Source organism: Lygodium microphyllum, chromosome 8 (genome assembly GCF_053477565.2).
Source record: "Lygodium microphyllum isolate KBCC chromosome 8, Lygodium_microphyllum_v1.1.10, whole genome shotgun sequence".
In the NCBI taxonomy this organism is placed as follows: Eukaryota; Viridiplantae; Streptophyta; class Polypodiopsida; order Schizaeales; family Lygodiaceae; genus Lygodium; species Lygodium microphyllum.
Genome location: NC_141142.1, coordinates 146,150,794 through 146,167,007, shown reverse-complemented (window position 1 = coordinate 146,167,007; position 16,214 = coordinate 146,150,794). Strand labels below are relative to the sequence as shown.

At 41.8% G+C, this 16,214-nt stretch overlaps 1 protein-coding gene across 1 annotated transcript; it reads left to right on the top strand.

The window, feature by feature from the left end:
• Positions 1 to 3,843: 3,843 nt before the first annotated feature.
• Positions 3,844 to 4,495, top strand: LOC148032976 (uncharacterized). The gene is made up of 2 exons (XM_087683980.1): positions 3,844 to 3,882; positions 4,019 to 4,495. Exons 1-2 carry the CDS (start codon positions 3,844 to 3,846, stop codon positions 4,493 to 4,495), a joined length of 516 nt encoding a protein of 171 aa, XP_087540106.1.
• The last annotated feature ends 11,719 nt before the right edge of the window (positions 4,496 to 16,214 follow it).

The following is a 16,214-nucleotide window of genomic DNA, read 5'->3' as shown; positions in this document are numbered from 1 at the left end:
GAGAGAACTAAGGGCACCCCATTATGCCTTGGCTATTGAAAGCAAGGCTAAAAGTCATCTTCAATACCATTCCAATTGCATATAAAAAACCAAATACCTCACGCCACCTTGTACTGGTCAGCTCTGGCACATTACAAGGCTCTGGTCAAACTTTGTCCAACCTCAACAAAAGTCTAAGAAAAGTTCATCTAGCTTCAGCACACTCAAGGAAATTGAGAACTTCACATACTGGGGTGCTCTCTATTTCTCCGTACCACATTCCTATGCCACCACATATTCTCCCTGCACTTAAAATAAACATAAAGATTAACGTCAAACTTGTTAGAAGTCATGTTTGTCATGCCTTGTCATCTCCTACTTGTGAGCCTTAGTCTCACTCAGATGAGGACTTTAGGAGCTCCGACTTGTTTATCACTTGTTTTGATGGAGAAGGTATCTCATTCTAGAGCACTCAGTTTATTGCATTTCACAACATTTTCTCCTCTAATTCTTTTCTCTAGAGACAAAAAGATTTTCATGCTAGTTTCGTGTCGATCAGAGGTCACCTAGCCCATTTGTACAAGATCCCTCTTCTCCCTGTTCTCTCCATGTTTCATAGAATTCTCGTTCTGCTGGCCTTCATATGCCTTCCATGGCACCCTCTATACAAGTGCATGTACTCTCTTCTTTGCCCAAAGAAGACCGGCTTGATGGTCCCAACTACTCACTTTGGTCATGTAAGGTGAAGTGTATCCTTGATACCTTCAATCTTTGGGAGTTTGTTACCCACCCTATTCCCTGTCCAGTGGAGGATCCCACCATTGGATCATCGATGGATTGTGCGGCCTTATGGGATCAACTTAACTCAAGAGCTCGATCTTTTCTTTGTATGAGCTTACAGGATTCTATCCTAGTGCATGTGCACAGGTTGCGGAAAGCAAAGGAAGTGTGGACAAAGCTTGCTTCTTTGTACTAGCTTCTTTGTACCATCAGAAGACATTTGCCCATCGGATTACTCTCGAACGAGAAGAAATTACAAATGCTCGTTGTTGATGATTCTCCTTTCATGAAGGATTTTATCAACAGGTTGGAGGACATGAGAGATGAGCTTACGTTCCTTGGCAGGATGATCTCTTCAGAGAAAATGGACATGATTCTTTTGACTCAGTTGCCATCTCCCTGGTTTGATGTCTTCTACACTAGCCTTCTTATATGCAGGACTTGTGAAAAGCTTCTATCGGAGAAGCTTGCCTCGCTTATTTTGGAGCATGACAAGTGGCACATCTAGAGGAGAAATGTTGGAAGAAGTACCCTCACCTTCATCTAGGAGCGAAGGATGGCACTAAAACATTTGAGCCTTCTACCTCTACTCCAATGATTACCCATGAGTCAGTGTTCCTTCATATTGTTGACTTAGAGGAGTCTTCTTCAGTGGTTGCCTCATCTTCTAAGAGGCCTTGGGCCTGGTTGATAGTGGAGCTTCTAGTCTAGTCATATGGAGCTTCTAGTCATATGACTCCACAAGGTGATTTGTTTTGTAGGATCTATTCCCTTCTGAGGGTTTAGTCACTGTTGGTGACATTCTTTCAGTGCCTATTTGTGGTGTCGGCGCTTTGCCATTATTTCCCAACTGCACGTTGAGCTCCCTTTCACAAGCTCTTTATGTTATGTACTTGGGCTTTCCACTCCTCTCAGTTTATGGCCTTACAAGGCTTGGTACCCAGGTTTTCTTCACCAAGCAGGCCATTTGTATTAAGGATTCTTCTACAGGGACTATTATTGCGACAGGTTGGCAAGAGAGCGGGCTTTATAGCCTCCATTCCCCTTCTCTTATATAGGTGATGATGAGAAGATGATAACGTTGATCGCAGGTAGAACGGCATTTTACAAGGCATGACGATGGCTTAATCATGGACAGTGATGGTGGTGGTATGCACATGCAATTCGATGGTGACTGTTTGAAGAAACACAGGGAGGCTAGAATGAAAAGCCTTCGAGATTATCCATAAGCTTTTAACTTTAAGCCTGAACAACTAGGCTTTTAACGCTATAAGGAGAAAAGAAAAGTCGTAAGGCTTTTAGCTCTTGAAAAGTCAAAAAACTCTAAAGCTTAAAGCTTTTTGAAAGAAAACATAGCGTGATCCGTTCCTGCTTGTACACCCTCGTTTCCACAGGCTCCTTCCCATCCCCCACCCTCTCCTCTAGTGGTTCCCTCATACCCCCCTTAACTTTCAAAGGGGGATGATCTCGATGATACGACTGTGGATTTCCTGGCCCCTAATGTTTCAGAGGGGGTTTTCCAAGATCATGAGGAGCTTTTTCATCAGCAATCTTCATCGACATTGGCATTCCTCTTGCCATCCCAGGATTCATTTCTCCCTTGGCCTTTCGCCACATCCAAGACCTAAGAGAGGGTATTAGTAGTCATGTTTGTCATGCCTTGTCATCTCCTACTTGTGAGCCTCAGCCTAAGTAAAAAATGAGGACTTTAGGAGCTTTAACCTATCTATCACTTGTTTTGACGGAGGAGGTAGCTCATTCTAGAGCACTCAATTTATTGCATTTTAGTGCATTTTCTCCTCCAATGGGGATTTTATGTGCATTTCCTAGGGCAGTTTCTGCATTCTTCATGCCTGCCTCACTCAGGGTTGCACTCGTATGTCAAACGGACAGGTTCGTACCATACGAATTGTACGATACGTATCCATACTGTTTCATACGATATTTTAAGCATGTTTTGGCCACGTATCTTGCGGGACAAGGCGAGCTATCCAGGGAGTTTCCGCATGAAACAGGCTTGGGAAAAAGGCACAAATTGGGCACAATTGATCATTTGCAAGTCTCGACTCTCTCAGCCCTCGCTCTTGTCTCCAAGTCTCCAAGGCTGCATCAAGCTCCCATCCCCTCCAAGCTCCCTCTTCCTCTCTCCTCTTCCCCTCTTCTCTTGAGTCTTCCTCCCATCCTCTCCCTTTTCAAAGTTTGTTCTTCTTCCAACTTTCCAAGTTTCCCCGATCCCCTCCCTCTTCAAGGCTCAAGCATCATCTCACTCTCTCCTCTTCCCCCCACCCCCTCCCTCATCAAGCATCACCACCGATCAGAGTGACAAGTCTCGACTCTCTCCTCTTCATTAGGCCTCTGGTCTCGCCTTGGCACCATGACACGCGAGAAGCATGAGGCCTTCAACTTGCATGCCATCCATGTGGAGAGGGACACAAAGAAGTCCAACTCCCACAATTGGATATGCAAGTATTGTAGGAAGAGCTACACAAGTGGTGCAACCCGGCTTCTCCAACATCTTTCCAAGATGGGGGGGCAAGTCACTCCGTGCAAGTTGATCCCTCAACACATTGCGAGCATAGTGGAGGTACAGGCTTGCATGATGATCACAGATTCTCAGTGTGCACACATCATAGAGATAGCAGAGAGGAGATGGGCATGGATGCATAGGCCATCCATGGTTTTGTAGCATTGGTGCATCCGGCCTACAAGTCACCGGTGATCATGGATGATAGAGAGCTCCGATCAGATCAACTTGCATATTTGACTTGTGTGGTCCCCATAGATAACCACAACATAGTCCTAGAGGAGCTTGGATGCTATGCAGATCAGAGAGGACATGTGGCATTTTCTTCTTCCACTTGTTGGAGAAGGAAGTCACTTGTAAGGCCTCTATTTTGGTGGCAAAATTTTGGATATGCGCTAGAGACTCTTTAGCCCTTGGCCATGAGAATCCTTGCGCAGGATTGCTCTTCGGGTGTATGTGAGAGAAACTGGAGTGCCTATTCTCTCATTCACACGAAGATTCGCAATCGTCTTAGCACACGACAGTTAGAGCGGCTAGTCTATTGCCGCACTAACTTGCACATGATGAAGGCCATGATGAGTATGGGTAGTCCAAAGCAGGTAAACACCTAACCATAAAATGATACGTCAAGTTTAATTTTTAAATTTGTTGGTTTCAACTTGTTACAACTTACTTTATAGTATTATACTCAACGATTTAGTATTTATAATCTATTATCTTATGTGCATTGTGTAGGTGAATGTTGATACATTCAAGTTGACGGGCGACACTCTTGTGAGTGTACATCAGGAGGTTGATGAGGAGGAGGAGCAGATCTTTGTAGAGCTCTATAGAGAGCTCATAGCAATAGACACCCGTGACACTCGTAGTCAGCGTGCTCGTGGGCAAGCAGTTCGAGTTGCCAGCAGGGGCATGGTCATTCCACGCCCTCCAAGATCGACGAGGGGTGGTTTAGGTGGTTTGCAGACATATATGAGGCGGGGCTCTAGTAGTTCTCGTCCAATTCCTGATGATAACATTCCCCCCTTGCCTACAGTTAGACCGTCATTGCCTAGGGAGCCATCATTTGATGATGATGGTAACCTTATCAGTGAGGATGAGTATGAGAGTGCCTCATCATTCAATGACGAGGAGTCATCTTCAAACTCTCTTGATGAGCACTCTGATGATGATGATGATGATGATGCTGCTGATGATAGTGATGCCTCATGAGTCATCCTAGCCTCTAGGCCTCAGCTCTCTCGAGTCTCACCTTTTTGTATCTACTTAGTACTATCACTGATGATTTTATCTAGTTTCACTCATTGATGATTGTATGATGTATCCAGTACACTGTACCATTCGGCATTGCCTTCATGCTTGCTGCTCGCATGTGATTGCGAGGGCTTTTTACCTCATGTATTTAGCATATTTTGTAATGGCACTACTAGTTTCACTTTAAACATGTGTTCTATTATTTATAGTTTTTTAAAAAATGAAGTTAATTTTTTTTTTGGTACTAATGTCGTACCATACCTTATAAAAACTTAAGGTACCATTTAGTACCGAATTTTATCGTACCGTACCATATCGTACTTTTCGTACTTGACAACTATGGCCTCACTAACCAGGCATTGTCCACCCTTTTCAGGATTTTTCTAAGCAAATCTAACATTTTTACCAGCATTAAATGCTAGTTGGCCATATTTTGGCCCCAAATTTCAAGTTGGCCAGTTTTTGGAAATTTTGGCTATTTATAGCCATTTCCCACTCGACAATTAGATAGATTATCATCTTCCCTCCTTCCTTGGCATCTGCGCACTTCAACTCCATCATCTTCCCCCGTCTTCGGTGCTGCTGTCATCATCAGCTTGATTTGGTGCCCTCACTAACGCTGTGGGCTGAGTGCACGAACTGTTCAGTCCTCCTATATTCAACATTTGTTACTTGTTCAATGCAAGTTTCTTTTCTTCTCTTGCAGATTGTCTCTCTCTTCCTCTATGTTTTAGTTCCTTCTTCCATTTCGCACTCTCACAACCAAGGCAGTTGTAGTCGAAGCACAACAGAATGTCTCAAAATTGTAACCAATATACATAACAACAAATGTAGAAACATCATAAACAGTTGTGCTTGAAAGCCTCAAGTTTTGAGGAAAAAATAATGCACCATTTTAAAGATTGAAAAAGTGAAGTCCAGCTTCATACCCCTCTCAAAGGATCTCAAAGAGAAACTAATCGAACCATCTAGGGCATTACAACATGATATGCATGCACAGCACCATACTTAATGTGTGTGCACAATGTAATCATGAGGGATGGAGTGTGATAAAATGTGCGTGCCAAGGAGGAAAGAATGGAGAGTGTCAGGCAGAATTGCATACTGATTTTTACACTCCCCCAATAATGCACAATAAATGCCAAGTATAATGACAGAAATATCCAACGTGTGCTCAAATCATTATCTATTGATTAGCGTTCTAATTCCTAACACATGGATAGAAAATGGTGATAGGAAATCCAAGATACAAATGCCTAGTCTTAAATATGCATCATATATAGCACAAACGAGACTCCTCAACGCTGCAGATGGGATCAAGGACAGCATTCATCAATGCTGTAGATAAGATAGCTCCAAAAAGATCATTTTCTTTTCTTCTCGTGTTTTATCTCTGATTTTCTTTGAGCTTCATTGGTTGCAAGCTGAACAAGGGGATTAAGAACAACATTCATCAATGCTGTAGATAAGGTACCTCCAAGAAGACCATTTTCTTTCCTTCTTTTGTTGCATCTATGCTTTTCTTTGAGCTCAATTGGTTGCATCTATTTTTATTTCACCGGTGGGCTGAAGGAGCCACTAGAGGGTCATCTAACAATCCTTCCTTATAATTTTTTTTTCCAAGTTCCATAAAAAAAATTAATGGTCAAACTATTTATATCATATGGAGCTCAAAGAAAAAACATTGGGGCATTTTGATATTTTTATCAAGTAGCCCTGGTTATAAATGAAGGGTTCATAAAAGAATGATAGTGAGGGGCCAATAGAGTGACACTCAATGATGCATTGCTTTAAGGTTTTATAAAACCCAAAATATAAAAAAATTTACATGGCTCAATTGTTTGACTCATATTAAGCTCATTTGTGACTCTAACAAATTTTATACCATAATGCTAAGTAGGTAAAAAAGCCACATCTTTTTTGCAAAATTGTCACTCAATTGGGGTGGGGTGTGTTTTCTTTTTGGGGGGTGTCACTTTATTGGCCCTTTACCCTAGCCTTCAACCAGGTGTTATGCCTAGATGACCACACAATGTCAAAAGGAAGTAGACTAGGTGATCTGAAGCATTGAATGAGGCTAAAGTTAGACTCACTAAACATCTCCAAGCATTCTAGAAGTCCATATTCATGGCATTTTTCATTATAAGATAGAGTTAGCCAAACTCAAACTCTGGTTTAGATGATGAGGGACATCTGTAAGCCTCTCAAAGCCATTATAAGGCACAACATCACAATATTAAGAATGTCTTTTATGTCGTAGTTCAACATTTAGATGTACATACTAACCCAAAGAAGAAGATATCTTTTGCAGCATTCTCCATACTATAAGTTCGTCCATCATTTATGGGATCAAAATCAAGAGGTCTTCAGTTTGATGAAGAACCATCTCCTATTATGAATGGTGATCATGAACAACAGGTCACATTTCCTAGTGGACCTCCTTCTGTGGGGCTTCTCCACCCGACCCAATTCAATCTAAACATTCTTCTCCACCACCATATCCCCCAAGTCCATTTCCTACAACTATATCTCTGCCATGGATGTCTATGGTTCTATACATCCTAGATCTGAAAACAAGTGTCTCTTCTTTGAGAGGCCTTACATAGACTGCAGCAAGCATCATATTGTGGTATCCAAAAATGTATTTTTAGGCGCCTTTATGGACAGTTGGGCAGCCTTTAAGGCAATCCCATTCCTCTCAACTCTCTCCCTAGGGCCTATACATACTCCACTCCTCCATTCTTGTTGCATCAGAGCACATCAACTCAGAGATAGGGAGTGATAGACCCAAGATTTGTGCAAAAAGAAGGCACTAAAGTGGACTTTACATGGACATATGCCTAGCATTTGGCTATCTTCTTTGTAATCTTTGTGCTCCCAAACATAAAAACATTATGTCAAATGGCATGACTCAACACTATAAAGTCATGACCCATGCAATTTGGAAAGGAAAAAGACTAGATATCCTTTGTAATAGAAAGGTCATAGGACCTTAGCAAAATGACAGTGTAAAAATATAATTTTGGTAATAATAAAAGAAAGATCGAGGAGTCGTGGGAAGAAAGAAGTGGTTGAGAGAAGTTGTAACTTCCTCTCTCTTCTCCTTTTATCTCTTCATCTCCACGGCTTTCTCCCTCTCTCTCTCTTTGGGCACAACTTTCTTGTCTCTTCCCTTTGCACATTCCTGTTTGTTCTAATGGAAGAGGGAGAGCTTGAAGATGGTGAGGATGCAGAGCCTTTGTGTGCCTGATGGATGGGTATGGGTGTTTATTTGGAGTGGAAGAGTAAGAGTTTCTACAGATTTTGAAGGTCGGGCATTGTAGATGCCACTCTACAACCTGGTTTCTGAGCATATTTTGGTGCCTCCTCCGGGCTTCTCCATTTTTGGCGATCCTGCCAGGGGGTAGAGTAGCTTTTGAAATCTGCAGAAAATTCTGGTTGTGATCATCAATGTCATGCACTTATTCCTCGAGCAAGGTCTCTGGTCTCTTCGAAATGTGACTCTTGCGGTGAAGACTAGAAGATTCGACATACAGTAGAGAAGACAAAAGAGACATGCCGTCGAATTAAAACACAAAACGTCAACGCCATATAGGAGAATTCGATGCCTCCAGTCACAAGCCAATGAAGAGAAAAGCCCATTTGACATTTGATATTCTTTTTTATTGCCCACAATCCAAATCTGAGAAGGGCGCAACCTGCTTCTTGAAGAAAGAGATTTGATTCAAAGCAGAAGCAGATGACGAGACGAGATCAACAAGGATGCTGCTCCGACACGCTACATTGAGACCATTTCCCTCCTTTTCTTTCTAATGCTCCCTCCACTCCAAAAGCAGAAACCCTATATTCCTCATATATCACACTTATTATTTAGTTTTTGATAGGTTTTTTTTCCTTCAATAAAACTTTGTTTTCCTTTTCCTATTTCTAAGTAAATCTTACATCAACTGGGTGGAAAACTTAATGATAATTCTTTTTTTGAGGGTGTTTTCAATTTGGATATCTTTACATGGGTTGATTTATGTACTTCATGTGGATGTTATTTTCTCTTGTATTGCTTTTGTGTAGTTACACTTGCTTGCATAATTGTGTGAAGAGCCTTATCCTTTGTGTGATGTGCTATTGAACTTAGATAAACAACCTACTTGTGTTTGTATATGAATTTATTTCCCCCTTCCTTCCCCTACCAATGGAAAAAAAAAAAAAATTCAAGAAGAAGAAAATGACAGACAGAAGATGAAGATGGAAGACTTTCTGGAGCTGATCATGGTTCTTCTCCAATTAATTGTTCGCGAGGACACTTCACATTTCAACATGGGAGAAATGATAGACCCAAGATTTGTGCAAAAAGAAGGCACTAAAGTGGACTTTACATGGACATATGCCTAGCATTTGGCTATCTTCTTTGTAATCTTTGTGCTCCCAAACATAAAAACATTATGTCAAATGGCATGACTCAACACTATAAAGTCATGACCCATGCAATTTGGAAAGGAAAAAGACTAGATATCCTTTGTAATAGAAAGGTCATAGGACCTTAGCAAAATGACAGTGTAAAAATATAATTTTGGTAATAATAAAAGAAAGATCGAGGAGTCGTGGGAAGAAAGAAGTGGTTGAGAGAAGTTGTAACTTCCTCTCTCTTCTCCTTTTATCTCTTCATCTCCACGACTTTCTCCCTCTCTCTCTCTTTGGGCACAACTTTCTTGTCTCTTCCCTTTGCACATTCCTGTTTGTTCTAATGGAAGAGGGAGAGCTTGAAGATGGTGAGGATGTAGAGCCTTTGTGTGCCTGATGGATGGGTATGGGTGTTTATTTGGAGTGGAAGAGTAAGAGTTTCTACAGATTTTGAAGGTCGGGCATTGTAGATGCCACTCTACAACGTGGTTTCTGAGCATATTTTGGTGCCTCCTCCGGGCTTCTCCAGGGAGTCTAGAGGTACTATTTGTCAAAAGAGGGTGTAGTGATGGAAGTGTGAGAATCTGTTGTAACAGACTACACAAACACGAGAAAAGAGAAGCACTGCAAAGAAAACAATAGTTGCAAAAGAACTTAGAAGAGAGATGGATTCCATAATCTAAAACAAGGGATAGTATAGAACAACAATGAGTCACCATCGGCACTAGCTCCCCCTTAGTCCAAACGAGGACTTTTGGAGCTCTAACATGTTTGTCATGTGTTTTGATGAGGGAGGCTACTCACTCTAGAATGGCTGTCTGAATGCATTTCTTTTGCTTGTTAGGTTCCTATGTGTTTTCCATGGGCAGTTTCTGCATTTCCCAGGCTGTCCACACTTGTTGGACATTGTCCTTGCCAGTTGAGATTTTCTTGGTGGCCATCTAGCATTTTTCAAGAATTTATTGTGCCACGTAAGGATCAATGGTGATGAACTTTAGGGTATAGGATCTCTAGAAGTTCACATGCATGTTGAAGAGAGGCAGCCTATGCATGTGGCATCTGAATGATGTGCCAATATTGAGGACACGAAAAATTATGAGTTGCAAATGCATGTTGTCATTGATGGTGTAAGCCGTTTAGATAATGTGCAAGTGAAAACTGAAGAGAATCAACCTAAAGATATAGCTAGCAATGAATGTGTCATTATTGAGGATGATGTAGGAAATGCTAAATAGGAAATGCATATTGCTAGATATGTTAGGTATGAAAATACTGAATTGGAAAATGCATATGTAGAAAATACCATACCAGAATACTAGCTAGTTGGCGAGCATTTATGGCATTTCTAGCCATAGGTCCGCCACTTTAGGGATTTTGTGGCTATTTATAGTTGTCCCCCGCCCTCACTGACACTATGGGCTACATGCAAGAACTGATCAGTCTCCTTCCGCTTTCCTATTTGTATCAGCATTCTTTCTTGTTTATTGCAAATTTCATTCTTCTTTTCTTGCAGTCTCTCTCTATTTCTTTGTCTTTGTGTTTTTGTTCTTTTCCGTTGCGCACTCACTTGGTATCAGAGCATGGTGCTTGTTTGAGAGACACACAAAGTCTGTGATTCAAGCAAATGAGGCCATCCACGTTTGCATTTGCTGAAAACGCAAGCTTCTACTAGGTTGGCGACACCATCTAGTGGCTAGGTGACTGCTTCCAAGCATTAGGCGACACATCTCCATCAACGTTTGTTCAAACGCAACCTTCTGGGTGGTGGCAACAATTTCCTGGCCAAGTGACACTCATTTTCCAATCAAACGCAACCTTGATGAAGCAAGCAATAGCATCTTAATCAGCATTTCATGCTTTCTGCATCCTTCTATGTGTCGATGGCAACTTTTCACCCTCAGGCAAGGACCATCTACATCGACATCTTAGCATCCTGTAGCAAATTTCCTCTGTTTTGAGGCTATCGACCACCAAAACACAAATTCCTTGTGGGTTCCTTGCAAAATTTTGAAGATGTCTTACCACCACTTTTTTGGCTTTGATGATACACATGAGGAGCTTTCTCAACACTCCTCCGAACGACGATGAGATTATCGCATGGATCGTGAAGAATGGAGGTCACCTAGCCCGTTTTCTTGGGTTCCTCTACCCCCTGTTCTCTCCATATATTGCAGAAGGCCTATTATATTGGCCTCCATATGCCATCAATGGCACCCTCTATACAGGTGCCCGTACTCCCTTCTTTACCCAAGAGGACTGGCTCGATAGTTCAAACTACTTGCTTTGGTCGTGCAAGGTGGAGTGTATCCTTCATATCTTCAATCTTTGGAAGTTTGTTATCCACCCTACTCCTTGGGGCTTGTCCATGGAGGATCCTACCATTGGATCATCGATGGATCATGCTAGCAACCACCTTATGGAATCGACTCAACTCTAGAGCTCGATCTTTCCTCTTTATGAGCTTATAGGATTCTATCCTAGTACATATGCACAAATTGCAGAAAGTAGCGGAAGTGTGGACAAAGCTTGCTTCTGTGTACCATCAGAAGACATTTGCCCATTGGATTACTCTCGAGAAGAAATTACGGATGCTCGTTGCCTGATGATTCTTCTTTTGTGAAGGATCATATTAACAAGTTGGAGGCTATGAGGGATGAGCTTGTCTTCCTTGGCAAGATGATCCCTTCAGAGGATATGGCTATGATTCTTTTGACTCAGCTACCATCTCCTCAGTTTGATATCTTCTATACCTTCTTATATAGAGGACTCGTGAGAGAAGCTTCTATGGGAGCAACTTGCCCCGCTTGTTTTGGACCATGACAAGTGCACCAAAGAGGTTGTAAGTGGATCCACCTCCACCATAGCTTTTGTTGCAGGTTCGAGAGGGGAGAAGCAAAAAGGAAAGTCAAAGGCTAAAAGACAAGAGAGTTCTTCAAGCTCCAACTCCGATTTAGAGAAGCCTAAATGCCCATACTATGGGAAGGGGACATATCCAAAGGAGAAATGTTGGAAGAAGTACCCTCACCTTTGTCCACGAGCAAAGGATGGAGCTAAAACATTCGAGCCTTTTATCTCTACTCTAGGGGTTACCCACGAGTTTGTTAGCAAATATGTTAGCTCATGTGTGAGTTTGTGTATGCACATGCTAGGCACATTATTTAGGACATGTTAGGCATTTTTTGTGGTCTTCATTTTGGTCATATTTAGCATTTAGTGCTGGCCGACTTGCATTAAATGCTGGCCAACCTGATCATATTGAGGACATATTTTTGTCCTATACATTCAAGCTCCTCCTCACTCAGTCACTCATCTGCCATCACACATGTGGAGACTCCGTCAAGAGAGGAGCCAGTTCTAGTACCCACACAGCCAATGCCTCACTGTTGTATGCGACCGTCTTGTGTTGGATATATGGATTCCATTTCCCAAGCATACATCTGAGTTCTCATTTGTATTGTGTTCTTCAGTGTACGTTCTTTCCCTTTTTCTTTTGTCTTGTGTTTCAGTATTTTATTATAGCAGATGTTTACGCTTCCATTGCTGCTCCACTTCTGACATGGTACCAAATTTCAAGTTATGTTCTGCTTTGTTTTCTTTGTTGATTTTAGGATTGTTTCAACCATTACTAATCAGGCGACTGTTGCCCCTACTAGGAAACCTGTTTTTCCTACATTTTTGCTGATGTCAACATCTGTACATCCTGCATCAGCCCTCTCCTGCTTGTGTGTCAGTTCCAGCCTATGATTTGGTGTTTTTGCATCTCCTGCTACTTGGGCAACTGCATTATCAGGCCGTTTTTGTTGTTTCAGGCAGTTTTTGGCTGATTTTTTTACTTTTTGCATCGGATTTCTTCTTGTTTTGGTCAGATTTTGGTGAATATTGCATGTGAACTCTCATTTTCTACAGTTTGTGCTTATGGTTTGACTGTGTTTCCTATCCCAATACCTTCTTTTCTGTGCTTCTATTCTAAATCCTTTCCAAATGGCTCCTCTATGCACATCCATTGATTATAAGTTCCATGGAGATTCTAATGAGGCTCTTGCAGCTTCAAAGAGGGATTCGAAGAAGAAGAAATCGAAGACCCAATGTTACCATTGTGGGAAGAAAGGTCATTGATGGAAGGATTGTAAAGCTTCCACGAAGAAGAAGGAGAAGAAGACAACACTGGATGTGGAATCCTCTGCCGAGTCATCATCTACTCCGACTTTGATTGTGTTCCTCTGGCTAAGGAGAAGTCCAAGGTGCGGAAAGGATCAACTTCTTCGGATCGTAGGAAGGGCTTGATGGCCCCTTCTTCAACTACTTTCTAGTCGTGGTGATGACGGCATCCCTCATGACTCTTCGGTGCCAAAGAGGGAGTGTGAGAGGGTTGTGAGATGGGGCAACCGCGCCTCATCTATACATCTATATAGATATATAGAATCCAGAGAGAGACTTTCCTGATGCATTGATTGAAGTTTGGCAAGTTCAAATCTTGGAGCTAGGATTGACATCCACATTCATGATGGGCTATTTATATGACAAAGAGCAGGCTTGGTTCCTGGTCATGAGCTCACATGAGGGGACACTTTGGTGATCTAGCCAAAGGCAAAGAATCCATGGTCACATATATTCCAGAGGCATTTTTAATAGGGTGGTCATGTATGCTACTAAGAGACATTGGGACAAACACAGATATATGCTATGATCTTCTTTATTTTCAAGAGCTGGTATAATCGATCTCAACATCAGGTTCTCTTCAAGGCACCTTGGTCGTCGTTTGATCACCCACTGTTTCGATATCCATGGTTCTACTTGGTGGTTCTATGTTGTATGGTTTATGATTCATTCTCATTGTACCATTGTATTGTATTAGATTACCCATGATCTGAGAGAGGCTGTTAGCAGGTATGTCAGCTCATGTGTGAGTTTGTGCATGCAGAGGTTGGGCACATTATTTAGGATATTTTATTCATTTTTTATGGTCTTTATTTTGGTCGTATTTAGCATTTATTGCTAGCGGACCTGATTATATTGAGGATATATTTTTGTCCTATATATTTAGGCTGCTCCTCCTCACTCAGTCACTCATCTAACATCACATTTGTGGGACTTTGTGGAGAGAGGAGCGAGTGCCAGTGCCCACGCAACCAATGCCTTACTATTGTAATGTGACTCTCTCGTGTTGGATATATGGATTCCATTTCCCGAGCATACATCTAAGTTCTCATTTGTATTGTGTTCTTCAGTGTGCTTTCCTTCCTTTTCTCTTTTGTCTTGTGTTTCAGCACTTTATTACAGTAGGTGTTTACGCTTCCATTGTTGCTCCACTTCTGATAGAGTCTATGTTCCGTCATATTGTTGAGTTGGAGGAACCTTCTTCAGTGGTTGCCTCATCTTTAGAGAGGCCTTGGTTGGTTGATAGTGGAGATTCTAGTCATATGACTCCATGAGGTAATTAGAATCCTAAACATTTAGGAAAAGAAATTGAGGAGTAGAACTCTCAGAGAGTACCTCATCCAGTGGAAGGACTATCCAGAAGAAGGTGCCACATGGATTGATTAGAGTACTCTCAACCAACAATACCCCCAATTCCTTTCGAGATGAGGACATCTCAATCCCTTAAGGGGGGAAGGATGTAATAACCTCCACCTTTGTAGCCTATAGGAACCCCCCCCCCCTAAATAAATAATTAAAATTACCTGGAAATTTTGTTACCCCCCCTCCCTATAGATGTTGCCAGTTGTGGGAGGGAGGGGAAGCTGAAGTAGAAGATGGCGACATCCATGATGGTGATGAAGATGACAATGGGGAGGAGGGGCACATGTATGCCACCTCCCTCCCTCCCCCCCCCCCCCCCCCCCCCACTGTTCTAGCCGCCTAGGTGGAGGAGAGGGGCTCCCTCACAACCCCCCTTGGAACGAAAGGATATACCACCTCTTTTACCCTACTGCCGGCGGGCAGAGAGAGAGAGAGAGAGAGAGAGAGAGAGAGAGAGAGAGAGAGAGAGAGAGAGAGAGAGAGAGAGAGAGAGAGAGAGAGAGAGAGAGAGAGAGCCTCTAGTGGTTTCAAACCCCCCTGAGAGGGGTTCCAATGCAATAATTTCTCTCACAAGGAGCAAACCATCCTCCAAGGATGCACCCGGGAGGAGCAGATTCAAGCTACCTTGGTCGGAGATTATTCAAGTCTTTGGATGGCCCCCAAGAAAAAATTGCCTCATGCCGATGGAAAACCCACAAACCTCAACGAAGTTACCGATCAAGGCGGTACGACAAACAACAACTCGGGTTTGGGTGTAGATAATACATCCTTGAATAATTAGGTGCTATCGTAATTTTTTCTACATAGAAAATAGTAGATAAAGGAAATAGTTTCGACTTATGAAAGATTGTACTTCCTTGCATTGAAATGGAATATTGAAATGATCATGTTTTTATTTCATACAATTGAATAAATTGGTGTATGAAATTGGAGCTATTTCGGTAGAGAGCTACCCGTAACTCATGGGTCATTCTCACTCATAAACACATAGCTAGCAACACCTACACTAAGCCGCACATGAAGAGTAGATATAGGAGTTAAGTAACTCATAGGAAGAGTTAAAAATCTTCGTCTTTGACTCATAAATTTTTACTCCTAGATGTACGCGCCAATACCTTATTGGTTGTAAGATGCATCTTTAGAACTCTAAAATAGAATTATTGCAAGGGATGGCATCTCAAGCGTGTTTAGAAGAAATAGCTTGCATAAGCATGAATAAACACATTACATGGAAATCAATTGCTCTCAAGGGTGTTAAAACTTGCATCCTGATTTTTCTCGATATTGTAGATATAATTTTTTATTGTACTACGCATAGGACATGGTCTTCATCATAACATGGTCTTTATCATAATTTGTACTAAGAGTTGGCTTGTAGAAGGAAAATTTGCTAGGACATTCTTTCGACCATAATAAACCAAGAACTCAACCACAATGTAGATCGAAAAATGTTACAAAGTTGAGTTAGTCTTAGTCGAGCCAACATTAATGAGAATATCAAACCTTGTCATCAGCCATTACTAGATCCAAGAATCCCTCTAGAAAAACTTTTTGGGCATGATTCCATTTAAATTGATGCATCAAATGTCAAGGGAAGGACCCTCTCCACTAGTGAAATATCGTACCTAAAGCTTGCAATTAGACAAAAGCTAACTAAAATGAACTAGGTTACCCTTACCCTTGCAAGAGGATTGAATGAAAGATTTCCATCATGGAACCTTAGGGAAAAGAAACTCTTAACGAAAGTTGGAGCAGGATT

Bases quoted from the DNA above. Each gene is read 5' to 3' on its own strand.
- LOC148032976 (XM_087683980.1), top strand. From the start codon at position 3,844: ATGATGAAGGCCATGATGAGTATGGGTAGTCCAAAGCAG. The intron at 3,883-4,018 runs GTAAACACCTAA...TGCATTGTGTAG, and splicing joins GTATGGGTAGTCCAAAGCAG to GTGAATGTTGATACATTCAA.